Source organism: Prinia subflava, chromosome 4 (genome assembly GCF_021018805.1).
Source record: "Prinia subflava isolate CZ2003 ecotype Zambia chromosome 4, Cam_Psub_1.2, whole genome shotgun sequence".
NCBI lineage: Eukaryota > Metazoa > Chordata > Aves > Passeriformes > Cisticolidae > Prinia > Prinia subflava.
The window spans coordinates 3,671,535-3,690,487 of NC_086250.1; the positions used below are offsets into that span (position 1 = coordinate 3,671,535).

The 18,953-nt window shown below is 41.5% G+C and overlaps 1 protein-coding gene across 1 annotated transcript in view; it reads left to right on the plus strand.

Moving 5' to 3' along the window:
- The first annotated feature begins 5,677 nt into the window (after positions 1–5,677).
- PIK3C2G (phosphatidylinositol-4-phosphate 3-kinase catalytic subunit type 2 gamma) overlaps positions 5,678–18,953 on the plus strand; it is a 181,164-nt gene continuing 167,888 nt past the window's right edge. The window contains exons 1-4 of the mRNA XM_063395184.1: positions 5,678–6,057; positions 8,626–9,367; positions 14,040–14,122; positions 17,840–17,997. Of these exons, the coding sequence (XP_063251254.1) occupies positions 8,723–9,367; positions 14,040–14,122; positions 17,840–17,997 (886 nt within the window). The 5' untranslated portion in view covers positions 5,678–6,057; positions 8,626–8,722. The remainder of the gene's footprint in view (positions 6,058–8,625; positions 9,368–14,039; positions 14,123–17,839; positions 17,998–18,953) is intronic.

The window sequence follows — 18,953 nt, forward strand, 5'->3', positions numbered from 1 at the left end:
GGGGTTTTTTTTGTTTGGTTTTGTTTGTTTGTTTGTTGGGGTTTTTTTGGGTTTTGGGGGGTTTTTTTGGTGGTGGTTTTTTTGTTTTTTTTTTCTTCGTGGGGTTTGGTTTTTATGGGGTTTTTGGTTTGTTGGTTTTGAGGGTTTTTTTGGGGCTTTTTTTTGTGTGTGGGGTTTTTTTCCTTCAGCTCCCAACCTACAGAGTCAGGGGCCTTGTTTAACATTCTGAAATTTCCATCCCCTCCTCCTCAAAAACACCCAAGCAGCCCTTCATGAGACCTGAAATGGCAGCAGAGTGGTGTGTTCATTTGTGAATGTGTTTTTCAGGCACAGCCCAGGGTCCTGCCTGGCCTGGATGCTGCAGGTTGGCAGCCAGGTGTCCTTCAGGACAGCTCCCACTGCCAGAGCTGCAAGGAGCAGTGAAATATTCCTGGGATCAGGTGGCTCTGGTAAGGTCAGAACTTGCTGGGAAAAGAGGGGAGATTTCTGAGCTGCTTGAGGGTGATGTGGTTCTTCATAACAGGATCACTGCCCCCAGCCTAAAGCTTCTTCTAAACTGAGGTTTCTTATTTTGTGTGAGCCACAAAGGAGGGTGAAATGAGCTGTGCACAGGCTGGTAGGGCAGGGGTGACAAGACACTACCAGTGAGTGTAGGGAATGCACCCAGAGCTTCCCAGATCTCTCACTTGCCCCGTGGTATAATCTGTGTCTCTTCCCATCCTGTTCATGGAGTCAGTGCAGCTGATTTTGGCAATCTTGTAGGCCAAGGCGATGGATGTAACTATTTGGTTTTTTTACAGTAATTACCCAGAAATTACTGACTGTGCAGAGACTGTGGAGCTCTTTGAATGAGGGTTTTTCGAGGGCTGTTGAATGGGTGGAGATGAGTAAAGGTCTCTTGCTTTCCTCTCTTCCTAACCCAATGCTTCCCAGACGTTCTGACCTCACTGTGGACTGAGAAGACAGCAGCCACCTGTAAAACCACCGTGCATGGATATAAACTCCTCCTCCTCCACCTTCCCCTGGGTGTCTGCTCCAGCAGGGTTTTGTCCTGCCCTTCCCCAGGGCCTCATTGTTCTCCCCAGGGCTCAGGTGTAGCAGCTCACCTGAGGAGATTCCCTTCCTGCATCCCCCTCCTGCTGCTCTGCAGAGGAGCCCAGAGCAGTGGGAGCAGCAGGGCTGCCCAGAGCAGGGCAGGACAGAGCCCAAATCCAAGTGGTGGCTGCTGCAGTGGGATGAGTGCCTTTGGCACAGAGCAGGGTGCATGTTTATCCCTGTGGAAGTGCCACGGTGTGAGTGTCCTGTCCAGCCCCAGGGAGTTCACCTCACCTCTTTAATTCCAGACAGACAATGAGCAGGGTCCTCCTTGCTGCCCTCCTGGTTCAGATACACAAAATCATCATTAGTTGGACCACCAGCAGCCTGGCAGAGGGGCTGGCACAGCAGAGAGCAGGTGCTATTTAAGAATAATGTGTGTATCTGTGTGTCCCATTGATGGGGAAGGCACTTTGGGGTGACAGATGAAGCTCCACTCCCAGCTCTGCAAGCATCTCCTTGCCAGCCACTCATTCATGAGCTGGTCCAACTGTGGTGGAGGGCTGCTGTGAGCTTAATTTCCACGCAGGAGTTTGCAGAAATATGTTTTATTGCAGTTAAGCCATCCCTTTGCATTATTTATGTGCAAACTTAAGTAAATTATTGTTGGCTTTCATGCTGCAGGTAAAGTAATGAAAACAGTAATGAATGCTTTGCTGACATGCACAGGCAGCCTAAGTATGCAGCCAAATTAGCTATCTAAGCAGATGCTTTATATCCTGAATTGCATTTAAGGAATGCTGTTCAGTTGGTTTAAAAATTATACATACACCCACAAACATTTTTTTATATATATAATAAAAGCCATATGGTTGATTTTTTGTTTGGTTGGTTGGGGTTTTTTTAAGCAACAGCTTCAATTGTTCTGTGAGCAATTATGACAATAAAATTAAAGTCGGAAGAAAGATATAAGAAGCTGACCACGTGCAAGAAGTTCAGGGAAAAGTCAGAAATACTGCATTATTTAAGGTGATGTAATGCTGTGATATCAGCAATATTGCAAATCGAGATGCTCTTATGCTTAAAGAGTTATTAATTGGTTTTCTTCGGTGAAGGCAGTAGAGCTCTGATCTGCCAGAGTGAGTGGTTGGGCTCTGTCCTTTGGGGGGCTCCTTGCCCTCCTTCTGCTTTGGCAGCCTTGCAGAAGGCCCAAGCTGCAGTGGAAATTGGTGCTTTTTTATATTTTTATTTTAGCCACCTCACTAAATTTCTCACAGGGGAAGGCTGCTGTGGTGGCTGGGGAGCTTATCTCTCCAGTGTGCCAGTATCACAGGAGCTTATCTCACCAGTTTGTACAGTCTGTGGTGTGAACAGGTCCTGGAAGGTCAACAAAGCTCCTGAGCGCACCGGGGTGACCAAGGCAGCTTCCCAGAAAGGCACTGAGCAGGCACACTGAGCTGGGGAGACGAAAAGAAAACAGTGGGAAAATACAAGGAAGGTAAGAGAAATGGAAGGAGTTAAATTTGTGAAGTCTTATGAGCAAGAGCTGTGGCTTTAAGAACTCCTCAGCTTCAGGGTTTTTAACTTTCAGCTGAAACTCGTGGGTTGACTTGTTTTCTGAATCATTTAAGCTCTCTTCTTGGGTCACTTAGCATTTAATAGGCATTTGTATGTATATACCTATTTTAGGCTTTTTATTTTACCTATTTCATAGCGAGATCTATGCATGTGAGTGTTCACATACATATACTTGTATGCATATACGTGTGTGTTTAAATATACATATCCATGAGTGTGTGTGTATCTGTGTGTATGCACATAAGAAATTGCCTGCTTGTCCTATTTTAACTGCATATTTTAGTATACATTAAGACTCTTCTCCATTTCACCACCTAATTTTTTTCCAGCAATTTGATTATTTTTTTTTCAAAGCCAGAGTAATTGTTTCTGCCAGGAACAACGCTGTTGAAGGGCGCCGTTCCTTTCAGAGGATCAAAGCACAAAAGATGTTCAAATAAAAGGAGAGATTAAATTCTGTGGGCTACATTTAGTCCTAGCTAGCTCTACAGTCTGTGTGCAGGCTGTGGAGGTTGATCTTTCACAACAGCCTATTTCAAACCTCAGGAGGGTGTCTGTAACTTAGTAACTTTGTGTATTAGATGGAGGTGTCAGCAGAGCCTGGGAAAATGTTTTCTGTGTTAAATAATTTTCTTTCAATTTGTTTTTCTCAGAAAAGTAGGTCTTTGCTTCCCGCCCCCTCTTTCCTCTCCTCCTTTCCTTTGTTCTGTGTGAGTAAACACAGGGTGAGGAGTGCTCTCAGAATTCAGCAGTCCTTCTTGCCCTTTACAACAAATGTCTCCTTTACCGATGAATCACTGCCATGACTCAACCACTGCTCTGTGTCTGGTGCAACTTTTATTTTCTTTGCCCGGCAGCACCTACTCTGATAAAACAGGGTTTTACTAAACAGGTGGGAGGGCACAACCCCTGCTTGATGAAACCTGCGAGAAAGAAATGAGGGCTTGTAATACAAAACAACCTCTTAAAAATTATATATATATATATTATTATTTTTAAATTTTAAATTTTTTTTTAACAAGTGTTCTTGTTCATCTGCTGCTTCAACACAACACCCTGGTGTTTGTTTTTTGCCAGCAAATGGAAAAACCTCTGTAGCTTTGCTGACACTTTGTCATCACTTCGGTCCAGAGCTGCCCCAGGGGAAGCATCACACCCTCTCCAAGCAGGACCACCACAATCGTGAATCTTTCCCACAAAAAGCAGCTCCCACGTTTGTCAGGGGTGGTGACAGATCAAGATGATGTCCCCTGGAGCCATATATAAATCTTGGTGGCCACTGTGCTGAACATAGCGGATGTGCGTTCCCTGCCTCACGGTTTTGGGGAAATGACAGTAGGTGGCACTGGAGAATAGCAGCACGGAGGGATGGATCTCTTGTGAAATGGAGCACTTTCCTCCTCTCTTTAGCTGGTTTTCCATCCCCACACTTCGCTGTGTTCCCTTTGCGAGGCTGTTACTGCTCCGAGCCTGAAGGCTCCAAACACAACTCAATTTCGGAGAGCCCCGCACCGCCCGGGGAGCACCGCTGCCAGAAAAACCTGCTGAAGGTGCTGTCCTTGTCCTGGGGACCTGGAGGGATTATTTGGCCACCTCTTGCCCTGCAGCTCTGTGTCAGAAAATCCCCAAAGATCACAGCTAAGCCCAGCCCGTGGTTATCCCCGAGTCTGGCGAGCTGTCGCTCCTGCCGGGTGGTGGAGCAGCGAGAGTGTCTGACAGAGAAAAAAGAAACATCCCAGACATTGCCTGGCTTTCTTTGTCTCTGGAGATTCTGTCCCCCACGCCAGCAAAAGAGGAGACAGCTCTTGGTAGTCCTAGGAGGAATTAGGGTAGAAAGGGACTCAGCAGCTCCCTGCCTGCTCCTTTAATGGGAAGCACGAAGCAGGCAAACAGTGGCCGCCCTAAAAGCCTGGGAAAAATCGGAAAATGTGGAGAGTTTCCCAAGAAAAACCTTCACAGCCTTCTCCTAGAAATCACCATGGGGAGAGAGTGGAGGGGTCCCAGCTCAGTTTGGATTACTGTGCAGCCTGCTGTGGGTGTGCTTGGGAACAGAGCTTTTCCCATGGGTATTTCATGTTTTCTCAATCCTCCTCCTTTAGCTGTGTCCAGTCCTCGAGAGGAGAAGCAGCACCACATAAACTCTGAAAAGGCAGCTCCTGAAACTGTTCTTCTCTCTCAGGATCCTGTGTCCCTCTCTCTCAGGATCACTTCACAGCAATCACTGGAAATGAGTGCAGGACAGCACAAATGCCACCAAACAGCTCCAGGAGCAAGCTGACATTTCAAGGGAATATAAGGAGGATATATGAATATACAACAAAAAAAAAAAAAGCATCACCTTCCACCAACTGAAATAACTTTTGTCCTTGTTTAGCTGCTTTTAAATTACAGTGACATCACTGACAGCTTTTTTGCTTTAAAGGCTGGGGCGTTTTTCCTGTAGTGCTTTATCAAATTATAACTTCAGTTTATCAGATATGAGATATCAGGTATTAATTATTAACTTTATATGCTTTATCCTTATCTGTTCAGTTTTATATCATGGTATTTTATAACTGAAATACTTTTTTGTTGACACTTACTCCCTCCCTGTTTCTGAGGATATTTTCCTGCCCGTTACAACCTTGGGATTTTGCTTGAATTCCGAGCTGTCCCTTCACTGGAGCAATTTATAACTTTTTAAGGAATGGAATGAAGTGTGAAGGCAAGTGGTCCCTGAGGGAGCTCCCTGTGTGTTGTGTCTGGGGCGGCCTCTGCTGCTCCCTTTTATGGAGGGCACTGGGCTCTTTGAGGTTGTTGAAGGTGGACGTGGCCAGTTCTGTGTTTACTCCAGCTCTTCAGGCCTTTGCAGAGAGCCAAGTCCTGGCTGATCCCTGGGAAATATCCCAGCATGAGGGAGGTTCTTCCACTGTTGTGCTATCCCAGCTCTGCACAGCGAGGAGCCAAAGCCACAGGGCCACTCTGCCATCAGAGGTTTGCATTGTCCCCCTCCCCTGTGACTGGAGCTGGGAGCTCCTCTTGGAGCGTGTAGATGGAGCAGAGAAAATTTTTTAATCTTGTTCTTGTGCAGAAATCTTCCTAAGAGGCAATTCTTTCCCTTTAATGAAGTTGTTATTTTAAGCGTGTTGGAAACTTGCACTGAAAGTGTGAGATAACCTAACACTATATATATATATTAAAAAAAATAAAAAGTATGGTTGGATTTCGAATCGAGGAGGAGAATAGATAGGTTTTTACCTCTTTACTGCTACTGCAGTTTGAATTTTCCCTGAGGGATGACTTGGGAAGAGAATCATCACCACCATAAACCGGTTGAACAGGAAGGAAAGCTCCTGACGGAAAAGTTACGCCTCCTTGAGAGTGAAAGCACATAGGTCACCTGAAAATGTCTGGGAGCAGGAAGGCACAGGAGGCTCTATATCCCTCTGACACATTGTGTTCCAGGTAAGGAGTTGCAACAGATGCTCTTACTGCTTGACAGGTGTCCCTGTCACCTCCTCCTGGGAGCTGGTAAAAGGGAAAATCGAGCCCAGAGCCTGCCAAGCTTTTTCACGAGGATTCACGTGCGTGTCCAAGAGTGGGAAGTGTTTTTGTGTGCTTGGATGGTACTTGCAGTGCTGTGAGACTCTCAGGTCTCTTGATTTGTAGTGGATGTTTCACAGTATTGGTTGGGAGTCTCCCTTAAAACCCCTGATCCCAGAACCACGTGATTACATGAAAATACAGCTGTCATTCAAAAGGCTTCACAGCTGTGGGAGAAAAAAAGCCAAACTCCATAATTCAACATGAATTGAAAAACCACAAGGAAAAAAAAATACTAAACTATAAACTTAGGCGATTTATAAAAAAATTCATATAAATTTTGCCTCCTTAGTGATTTTTGAAAATTGTTTTTTCAATGCGCTTGACGAGACTCGGAAGGTGCAATAGTGGCTGGCAAAGAGCCGGAACCTTCCCTGAACTTTGTATTCTGCTTTGAAAAGGGTGAGGAGCTGGCCCTGGAGATTCTGATTCTGATTTTTTCTGCCCCAACCAGCACCACTTCCACGAGGGAGATTTGCACCATGAGAGGCTCAGGGGTCAGTTCTAAACACAAGCCCCAACAAAGGACACAAAATGCTTTCATGCAGAGGTTACAGAAAGCCACAGTGGTGAAGGAGCAAGGGTTTATGTCAGATATTTACGTGCCATCATAAACAGAATGCAAGAAAATGCAAGGAAAATATTTGTTTGAAACACAAGGAAAATATTTTAGAAACAACTGAAAGGGTGTAAAGTGTGTTTTCTTTTTTAAGGAAGATGGGACTTCAGGGAGATTTCATTATTTTATCTTCATTTCTTCCTGAAACATTCCAATTTTCAAGATGGATTACAAAAAGAGTGAAAGACTTCTTGATTTAATAGCTATATAATTTTCTTCCTTGTTTTCTTTCTTTCTTTTATTTACCTGCAGCAGAAATGAAAAACAGAGAAAGTTGTAAATTAGGACAATTTCATACAAGAAACTTTTGTTGGTATGCCTTTTTTTAATGGTGTCATTTTTATCTAAAAACATAGTGAACTTCAGGATTCATTTTGACAGCTGCAAAACTGTAATTGCATTTTAGATCACCATTCAATGTGGTATGCACCATTTTGGTTATCTGGCCTAGTGTAATTTCATAAAATTTCATAATTTTTTTTTTCAACAGGTTAAAGCAAACCAAAGCATGCAACACATGGAATTACTAAGTGGAGTGTTTGAAACAGTAGTTCAGCCTCTGAGTAGTAGGTTTTATTTCAGCCTATTTAAGTTTTCATTTCATTTCTCATTCCACACTGTGGGTGAAAGAAGCTTATGTCACCTAGAGTTTGACTTAAAATAAAAGAAAAATAAATAAAATTGGGATGAATACCTTCTGTTGTAACACATTGCAAGGTGCTATTATCTAAACTAATACAGTATTCTGGGGAGTTAATGGAAAATCTGTTTGTGGAGCCAAGCTTTAACAATTTCTGAGCACACTTTTTATCTCAATAGCCTTTTCTCTTTCTGCTCAGGAATGCATTTTTTTATTGAATTATTAAATCAGATGTCTCTATTTCTTTTAGGTGATGAAGTACTGCAGCACAACTGTGTGCAGTGTGTGGTACTGCTGTTCTGTGTCATTTGTGGGTTTTAAGCTACATCTGTATCAGCAAATGGAACAGGCCAAGGCCTTGAGGGCAAATGGCTCAGAATAGACTTTGGTTGTAGAACTAAACTCCCTTCCTAAAAAATATTTCCTCGTGCCTACTGACAGCAGTTTCCAGTGCATGCTGCCCATCTGAATTATTTGGCACATGCCAAAATCAGATCAGGAAGTTTGCTAGTAACACCATTAATGATGGAGCTGCACAAACTCATGCCCTTGCCTGTTCATTTGCTAAAAAAAGTCCAGCCTCAGGCTTTGAAGTTAAATTTCTGCTGTAAAACAAGAAACAAAATAAAGGCTGAAATTTATTTATCTTTTTTCCCCCTTTATTTATGCCATTTCCTAGCTTTTGGGGAATATTAATTGAAGGTCCATGTCATCTATATTCTTTGACTTAACTTTCTTCACCTTATTACACTAAGATAAAAAGGGGTAGAATATGAAGGAATTGGAGGCATAAAAAAGAGGAAAATGTGAATGAAACTGAAAACCATTAATACAAAGTCTTCCTTCCTGGGTTGTGTGCTTTGCAAGTGTAGAAATGATGGGAAGAAACATAGAGATTTTCTTTAATATTTGTCAGAATTAGTGTTTAATATTTAGATCAGCTGTTTCAGGCATCCTGTTGCTATTATTTAGGAGTTAAGGATAATAATAACATCATAATTTGTTTTTATTATTACAACTATAATAATAATAATAATGTCTGGAAATAAGGGTCAGAAAAAAGAATAATCAAGCTCCTTATTAAGAAAATATTTCCACTCCCTGGAGAAAGTTTTAAAGCAAAAAGAAAGACGAAAGCATTGCTTAACTCCCATTCTGTGCTTCATTTCAGTGCTATGTAGCTCCAGTTTTGAACATTGCTGTCTTGGCCTTGGAACTATCATGAGACTTTCCTGAGGACCAAAAAGGACTGAAGGGAACAATCACCCATGGCTCAGTTTGGGAGGGTGCCCTTCTCACTCAGTGAATTCTGTGAAGGACAGCCTGGGGACCAAGCACCTCACCCAAGGTGCCATTCTGGCTCTGATGGAGGGATCCCCATAGGATTTGATCGGATAGTTGACGAAGTCAGCAATGAATTCTTTTTTTATGGCTCATCCCATCCACATCATCATGAGGAAATGTTTTTCCCATCAGACTTTTTCTCTCAGAACGTGCCAGACCAGCACCTTTGCAGTCATCCTCTTGTTGCCTATGGAGAATTTTACCTTGGAAATCCAATCCCTCACTGGCAGCAAGGCACAGTGTCACCCATGGTTGGCTTCAGACCTTCTTTACTGCCTGACTGCAGAAACTTCTCTGTGGTGGATTCCCACCCCTACAGACACGAGAGACAACTCCATGGATGGGAGAGTGGAAATTCAGTTTCAAATGTGGAAAGAGGCAACACAAATCCGGAGTTCCAGATAGGCTTTGGCCATCTGGATGCTCCAAGTCCTGTTTTCTCAGACAATTATCCATTTGGACAGAAAGTGAGAGAAGAAAGTGGAAATGGGGAAGCTTTTTTAACCAACACTTCCAGAAGATGTAACTCAGGACCAACCCATCCCCAGGGCTGTGGACATAACAGAGAGGTATTTAAACTTTCTTATATTAACAGTGCTTAAAGGTTTTTGTTCTTGTTTGTGTCCTTGTACTTTGTGTATTCACTCACATGGTTGCAACATGAATTAGAAGCACTTAATTTAAAGACCTTATGAAAAATAAAACATTTATGCCTCAGGGGAAGCAAAAGAATTTTATACCAGAAGAGAATCTAGATTATGGTCTAGAATGCTCCAGTAGGCTAATTTTGTGGACCACTGAACCATAAAACTACCAGAGAAGGATAAGTACAGAAATGCAGAGTAAGTTGTGTTTGAAAGATAAGATGACAAATCTTCATGGTCTGATATGAAACCTGAAATTCAAAATAACAACACATTGTGTTGAATCCGATTTGTTTTGTTTTGTTGAGACAAATCATTGTCTCTGTGTCTAGTCTGGCTGACATACCCTGGTCCTGCTTTCACCATGCCCATCCTGCTTTCACCATGTTCTGCATGCACTTCCATGTGCATATATAATTATTTTCTAAAAATAGTCACATCTTCTCTGACTGTGGAAGCTGATTCCTATGACACATGCTCTGTCTTTTAGCTGTCTGTCTGAAGCAAGCCCTTTATCTTTTCCTCCTTCATCAGGTGCTCATAGCTCTGTTCATGATTTTACCATTTTTAATAACCATGTCTTATGGGACTCCCATGAGGGTCCACATCTCTTTGTGAGGTTCTATCTGTCCTCATTTTCTTTCTCTCAAAATCCTGATATGGAGAAGGGAAAAGAAAATGATAAATCCTTCCTTTCCTCCAGTCCTTGTTAGCATTCTGAATCATTATAGGAATCCTGAAATAGCCTACAGGATACCTCTGCACCATGAATATTGAAAGACAGTTTAGGTTCATCTTCTGCCTTTAACTCCCAGTGATCACAGTATAGTACAGCAAAGGGGAAGAGACACTTGATTGACTTGTTCCTATGTCTCTGAATAAGGAGAACTATAAAAGTAAACATATGCAGGCCCAGACAGATGGGAAGGCAGCAGGGGGAAATATATCTGAGGACAAGAACTCTTCAGACTAATCCTGTGCACCGCATTTTAGATTTTCAGTGATGAATACAAAAGAGGAGGGGAAGAACGGGTGGGGAGACAAAAGGCTGTTGTTGCTTTTTACTCATGGTAGGAAAACTAAAGCATGCTGACACGATGATGAAAAGAACAAGCCTTCTCAGGAGAAAAGCAGAAAATAGTGGGATACAAATGAGCAGGAGGAGATGAAATCATGGGATGGGAAGAAGAGGAGCTAGAGGAAGCAGGCATTGAAGAACAGGCACAAACGCTTCTGTGACGGAGGAGGAGAGAATTATAGGGGAGGGAAGAGAGGAGCTGAGTGAGTCAAGGACAACTACAATCGAATGTGTGGGAGGATTTGATTAAGTCTGGGAAGTATTTGAGCTGTTTAGCTCAAAGAGGGAGAAATGGGAGAGAGGAGTGAATTGATTTGTAGCACAAAATTCACTGTGGTCACAGGAATTCCTTCAGGGAGAAAAAAGCCATGTCAGGATAGAAAGAGAGCCAAGGCAAGGGGCTGGCAGCTGAACCTTGAGATGATAAGGGAAAATAACAGTGAAAGGAACTCTTAGAGAGAGGGAACAGCAAAAAAAAAAAAAAAAAAAAAAGCCTGTAAAGCAGACACTGCTGCTGGGCTGGGAGTTTGGGAGAAGAGCAGAGTGACAGACCTGATGCTGAGTTGGACAATCAGAAGGGTGGGAAAAGGGGAACACCACAGCAAAAGAAGGAGAACAGGTTGGAACTGTGAGGTCTAGAACAAGTAAATAATGTATTCAAGTAGTAGGAGATGAGAACCAAGACCAGAGTGAAATACAAAGGATGCTGAGACATGGAGATTAGAACTGAGATGGGTCATAGGTAGGCAAGATGGAATATTCACACTCCTGAAATCATAGCAGTATTCTGATCCATAGCTCTTGGATGCAGTTGTATGGCCCTAGGCTTCATTTAATGTGTGCTAATCAAAGTATGTCCAGTGTAATAAAGGAAACATTAATTTTTTTTGGCCTTGTCATTACAGATCAGATGTTCAAAAATAGTAAAAGAAACTATCTTCATAACATCCCAGTGACAGGAGAGGTTATTTTTTTTTTCCATATTAGAAAGAAAATGAAAATAAAACCTGAAAAGTATCTAATATATTTAGCTACTCCATCTATGATATTTAGGATTTAATTTTAGATTCTAATGTTTGCAGAGTAGCTAACAAGACTCATATCTTCACCCAAGTCCCACCATCAGACCAAACATGGTGGTTTTGTTTTGGGTGCTTCAGAAATGAGAAATACACTCTTATTGATGTTCATATTTGGAAGGATGATTTAGGTGACTTGATTAGCATAATGTGAGGAGTCTATGGATGAAAAAAGATTCCAGTCATCAAGGGATGCATTCAGTTGCTTCATCCCTGTTGTCATTACTTCTCTCCATGTGCAGTTCTCTCTCATTCACTGCTCTCTTTAAAGTATTTGCAGAGCATGGAAACTCAAGTCCTGTTAAAAAATAAAGTAAATAGTGTGATCATGTAATTAGCCTTTTACCTTTATATGCAAGAAGAAGAAAGTAAAGTTTCTGGACGTGTGAAAAGGAGACATGACCAAACTAAATCTCTCATCCCTCTGATTCATCAGTGGAGCTGGAGTTATTTATCTCCTTTATACACCTCTGCCACCAGAATGAATTTGAGTGACTTAGCAGTGGTATTTCATAGACATGTAGACCATTACTAGGCCACACAGGATTCTTGTTTGTCATCATGGATCACTCAGGAATGCTGCCAGCAAAGTGCAAAAAAGCAGAGGGTTCCTGAGTCACTCCTGTGCCTGCAGGGGAGGATCCAGATTGCACCTTTGGGCTGTCAGGCTCCTCTTTTCCTTCCTCTAGTAATTATCTCATCATTCAAGCCAGGAGGATTTGGGAATTCATACCCACGTCCTTGTGGCAAATAATGCATTTCAAGTCTTGTCCTTCTTCTTGCTCAGTTCCTCTCTGCTTTTCCTTCCTTAGTTTGCAGCTGTGGTTTTGCTCTTTCAATACCTCAGTTCCATTTAGTGTTGTGTCCCAACTTGACCTTTTCCTACCTGTGGTCTAATTTTCTTAGCTTTTCACTTTGTGGCTGTTTCTCTTTTTCCATGTACTTTTTCCAGGGCACTATACCTGCTCTTCAAGGGCAGAACAGCAGGTGAAAATGGATCCTTTGTTTGTTTTTGTGGGGTTTTTTAATGATTAGGTCATTGTGGGAGGCTGTAACTGCTACCAAATGACTCCTAATTTCTAAATAGTGAACATCCTCCAGAAGTTCTTATTACTGCCTGATGAAACAAATTGTATGGTAAGTGCCTAACCAAAACGGAAAGAATGAACCAGTGGAGGAGTTATATTTTCACTGGATTTTGTAGGACCTTTTTCAGCAGTTCTTAGAACCAGGAAATGATGGACTATTTATTTCAATAGCTAAATTTAATTTTACTCTGTTATTTACACCCTCAGGATTATCCATTGTTTTTCCTACCAGACAGTTTCAATTTTCCTCTCTATTTATGATTTCCCCCCTAGTAACTTTAAATTTCATATGCGCCCTCCTAATGCTTTTTGTGGGTAGTTTTGTGGGTAATGCAGATACCACATTCCATCAGTTTTGGGTCTCACTGTATCAACATAAAGTTTCTGGCTTTTGAGCTTTCAGTTCTGCCATTGGGATTTCCCCACCAGCCAGCTCCTGGCACATTTCTCATCTTTTATAATCATCCCATCTTTCAAACTTTAATTAAAATTTCCCACCCTGCATTTCTAATGCATATTGCACTTTCTTGTCCAGCCAAAAAAAAAATCTTAAATTCTGTTTATTAGTTATTTTTAAAATAAATTTTCACTCTTTTATATAAATTAATAAAACAAACCTTTTGCTGTGTCTCAGTTTCCCCTTCTGTGACAGGTCCCTTCTCTTTCTGGAGAGGTTTAAAAGCTCTTATGCAGTTAAGCCTTGTAATGTCTCCACCTACAAGAGTAGAAAGGGCTTGCAGATGTAAGAGCACTCAGTTCTTCCCTGGAAATAATGTCCTGGCTGAAGAGCATTTCAGGCAAACAGACAAAGGGGTGCTTGACCCAAAGCTCAGACCTCTGCACTCCAAGTGCACAGAGAGCATGTGGGGGATTTTTCATGTTCAGTAGAGTCCACTCACTCCCTCTTATCTGTCTTAGGGACTTACCTGGCAACTTGATGGAGTTTGAGGGGATGCTGAACTTCCTGCCAGGGCAGAAAGAGAGGAAAATAAGGATTAAACCACACCGAGCATAAGCCTCAGTTTGCCCTTCTCCCTTTTATAAACGAAATATCTGCACTTGGAGTTATCTGTGCCTTGGTACCAGGTGAATTGTGAAAGCTTTGCCTGAAATTCCTCATGTTCTGCATGGAGGGGAAAAACAGTTTGTCATCCAGAGCAGCTGATGCTTTGTGAAGCATTGAGAGTGCAGTCAGAATGGGGTCATTTGTGTTTATTTGGAGCTCCATCAAGTCAGGGGACGAGTGATAGGCTCTCATGGAACAAAATTCAAGGTTAGCCTCATGGCCTTTCTGTTTCTGATCTCTGAATAACTCAGCTCTGTTTCTTCTGGGTTCTTTCTGGTGTTTTTAGGCTGCAGGTTGGTCTATCCAGCTGATTGAAGCAGAGCAAGGAAGCAATGAAAGCACAGTTGGTTTTTGCAACGCAGTGGAGAAGTAAGTAATGAAACAGCTTTTTTTTCCAGCCAACAATCACATTTCCCTTACATTAATTGGATTTGCTATCCCTGTGTACTGGGGCTGCCTGGGATGGAGTTAATTATCCCCTCACAGGGCTGGGCTGTGCATTGGCAGCTACAAAGGTGTGGCTACTAAACCAGTGTTTTGGCCACTGCTGAGCAGTGTTCATCATTGTGACATTTGTCTAAAACCCTTCTTCCTGGAAAGAGGCTGGACACTGCCTGCTGACTGGGATATTTTGTCTTCCCTTGGTTACACGTGTGTCTTTTGCTTTTGTTAAACTGCCTTTATCTTGACCCTGTAGGGTTTTTATCCCTATTTTTCCTCCCCCTGTGCTGAAGAGGAAGGGAGGGGTAGAGCAGCTTGGTGGGCACCTGGCAGCCACCTCAGGTCAACCAACCTGAACAATGCTGTAATTCCAGTACCTACTTAAATAAGGAAACACTCCTAATTTGGGTTTAAATATTAAAAACACAAAGGGACATTAATTCGAAAATATTTTATCTTTTAACTGCCTGCTTTATTGGTGATAAATGCATTTAACTCTTCACTGTTGGTGGCTTGTAGTGTGTGAAATTTCCCACTTTTTCTGTTGTTGTCTTGGGCAATATTAGTGCCTGTGCAACTCTGAGCAGTAAAATAAGAGCTGGAGGAACTGATTGAGAACAGAATTGCTACATTCTGTCATGATGAAAAGTGAGACTTAGCAAGTGGCAAAACCTACTTTAATTATATTTTACAGTTACACTTAATAGCCTGACTTAATGGGATAGAACATTTTTTACTTTCTTAATCTTCTGCAGAAAAATAAATTGTGTTGAAATCCAAGCACACAAAAAATTACAAGTATTTAGACCATCTGTGCAGATTGATTTTTCTTTTTTAGATCTACACTGATCACATTGTCAAGTTGTTAACACAAATGCACACTTTTCCCCCCTGGAAAGTCATTGGAAAATGGAATCCTGATTTTGTTAGTAGACTTTAATGAATTGATTTTATTCAAGGTCAGCCAAGGCTGCTTCTCTTAAAAGAAAAAACCCAAAACAACCCAACCAAAAAACTCAGTTTGATGTTGCACTGAAATTAAGAGCGAGTATATTATTTATTCAAATTGAGTGGTCAGCTTCAGAACAAACTCAGTCCCATGTCTGAGTTTCCTTTTCCACAGTTCATCAGCCTGAACCCCATCCCAGCTCTACCATGAGATGCATGAAGGCACATTCCACATCACTACTTTCCTCCCAGCTATTCAGATTTTTTTTAATGTCTAAACAGCCTAATTATAGGAAAAGATTTATATCGATTTTTGAACAGATGAGTTTATTTAGAGGGCTAAAAAGATAAATATGAATAAGCCATTCTTGTTTTGCAGGAACTTGTTTTGTGTATGTGTCATGAGCAAATACTCTTAAAAAGAAAATAAGAGCAGCTTTTGCTCTTCTTTTATTAAATAAGTAGAGAAACATTTTTAGGACAAAATGTCACTGCAACCAAAAGACCAAAAAAAGTCATAAATTTTCAAATAACTTACATATTCAGTCCTGCCAAATGAGCATCCTCCCAGTCCCCAATGAATCTCAGTTGCTGGCAGTCTCATTTGTCAGAGGCAGGATGTATAATTCAGACTCTGTGTCGTGCTTTCTTGCAGCTCCAGCTTGTGGCTCAAACAGAAACCCACTGTGTTTTTCTGCAGGTGATACCTGCACAGGTAGCAGTGCATGATTAAAGCATTTGGTTGTACACGACTGTAAATCAGGCTCCAAAGCCCTTTCTCAGGTTGCTTCCATGACTGTGAACAGAGCTGTAGTGAACTTCAGAAGTCATCCTAAAGAGAGTTTCAGACCAGAAGATGCCAAGCTGGCAGTCTCAGGGTTCAGTGGTGCAAAATGCAGGGTTCCTCCACCTCTCCAAGTCTTCCAGGATGTGCTTTGCCCTGCAGAGAAACACACTGTGCTATGGAAGAGCAAATCCCTGTAAATGTCAGTACCTCCTGTACCCTCTGAGTTGTTGCAGCACAGAAACCAAGCAGCACAAGGTTTTGTGTGATGTTTGTACAGCACTTCAGTTATGCTTTGGAAGACCCAAACTTTCAAGGTTTTGCAGTGCTTTGCCCACCTGCTCGGGCCAGCAGCCCTTCAATCACGTGAGAAGAGTACATGGCCATAAATGAGCAACTCTCCAGGAAACTGAATGGGTTTTTTCTATCTGAAAAGCAAATTTGTTTCCCCACATTTTGCTAAAATATAAGCATTGTGTGGGTAGGGAAGGAGCTGAGGTTTGCTCAGTTTTGGAAAGACTGTGTGTGTACATAGCCTGGTAATTTGATGCTGGATAAGGGGTAGTGAAGTTTTGTTTCATTCAGTCCTTGCCTTTCTTGCAGAAACCTGTTACAGGGGAAAAACTGTACCTTGTGCACAAAGAAAATAGACTGACACCAACTGCATAGGTCACCCAAACAGCCTCTGTGGTGTAATGGTGTCTAACCACGAACATAAATCTACCTTGTACTGGAGGTACTCTTGTCAAGCCTCATTTCCTCCCACCCCACTGAAACATCAAGTTTTTCATGATAAGAAACGAGCTGCTTCGCTGGGTTATTCATTTTGGAAGGCTAGGCTCTTTTTCTTTATTATTATTTTTATTTTCTCCCCATGCTGTAGAAATGCAGGACACAAAAGAGCAGTTCACATGGCTGTTCAAGAGACTTGGGCAGCAGCTCTGAGGCAACATAGTAATGAAGATTTTTATGTGAGAGAGCTGGGGTTCAAAATACAATTACCAGAGACATTGCCAAGCACTCCCAATTCAGGAGCTACAAGTGAACTAACAAACAAAAGAGAATTCAGGATGCTTAGTACGGGATGTTTGGGTTTATCTGCTCAATATTCATGCCAAGGAGTGAAATGTAAAGCTTCAGCTGGTACAGGATGCACCCTCACCTGCAGCTGCAGAGTGTATTTGCTCAAAAAGCAAGTTAAATCCCAGATGAAAGCATAATACCTGTGACCAGTGTTCATTAGGAAATGGGACCTCGGGAGGAATCAGTTCCTGCAAGTCTGTGGTAATTGGAAGGAGGAAAGATAACTATAAATATATTTTATATTTAATGGTGTATCAGAGGGATTCAATGACTGTAACCATTACTGCACTCTACAGACTTTGACAGAAATACCCAGGGTTTAGTAAGGAGGATTTCAGATTGGATTTGAGTTGTGGAAATAGACACTCCTTCACATTTTGCACAGGAAGCATGTTCCTGTATTCATTTTGACCAGATGTCCTTGCTGCAGCTGTCTGTGCATGTGCTCTTGGCCAGTTCTGTGTTAAAACTCTGTTATTTAAGTACATATTTGAGTACTATCATTTCTACTGAGCTCAGTGTACACTCAGGTCTGTTTAAACTCCTTTTGGTTTCACTGAGGTCAGGCTCAGCTGGGGTTCTGTCGACTTCATGAAGGTTTTGCTGATGTTTTCCCTGAAATAACAAATGTAGTTATGTGTGCTGATATTTTATCTCACTAATGTATGGAAGCAGAGTTTGTGTTGCTACCTTTTCTCTCCACAGAATTTTGTTTCTAACAACTCTCTATGCATCATCACACATATCTTGTAGAATTTTTATTTTGCTCTTAAAAGAAGCCAAAAATGTACACCTCTTTAGAAATACTTTCTTCACATGTTTTTTTCCAGAATCAGAAGTGCCTATCCTGCTTTTGATTTGGAGACAAATACTGGGAAAATCTGGAGCATCGCAACAAGGTTCCCAGAGCATCTCCTTGGTGGAAAAAAATTCAGAATCAGCATTTGGACAGATTTTTCACCACATCCTCTGCTTCTTACACAACGTGGTGAGTGATGGAGGTTGTGTTCATGTCTGGGGAAGTACATTAGTTACCAAATGAAAGGAGAAATTCCAAGCAGGTGGGAAGAATAAAGGAGAATAATTAAGAATTGGAAGAATTTGCCCATGAAGTTTGTGGAGTCTCCAGGCCTGGAGATTTCTAAAGTCTTATAAGACAAAATCCTGATCAAGGTGGTCTGAATTCAGTGTTGACCCAGCTTTGTGGGGAAAGAGGTTCTCCCCAACCTAAATGATTCTGTCACTGATGACTATGGCTGGCACTGCTCCTGGGCATCCTGTCTGTGATTAATGGGAGAATCTTTAATTCCAGCTCTAGTAATTTTTATTTCTGCAACGTGCAAAAATGAAAGAAATTAAATCTTATTTTCCCCTCTCTTTCTGTGCTGCTTTATTAAGTCATAGTAATTTTTTTGTCTTTTTCTTTTTTTTGTGAAACTTTTTTTTAGTTTTCAAGGAATTAATTGACTGTAACAGGCTGTGTGTTAATTATCCTCGACTTGTTTAGACTAGGTAAGAAGTAGGGCTTGAAGTAGGAGGAAGAAGAACTCCTTTTGCCCCATTTAATGTAAAGTATTGTTCACTTAAGAAAGAACTTTTGACAGAATAAGGAAAGAATGAATCTACAGAGTGGAAATGAGTGTTAGTAGCAAGTTTTGGATTTTTTCCTATGAGTCACCTGAAAAAAAATTGCATGTCACAATTTTAATTCAAGATTCTGTGTTGCTCTTCATTTCCTGGACTGTATAAATTCAACCATCAAGCACTGCAATTTACATGTCAAACTACCAGAGTTGCTTGAAGTGGAGAGTTCTCAGAAGGTTAAATTATTTAAACTGATAAAAACAGTAGAAAAATTGTAATTGAAGTGTCTTTTTGAGGAAAAAAAAAAAAAAAAAGAAAAACAAACAAAACCCACAGTTTTGCAAAGAAAAGGAACATTTT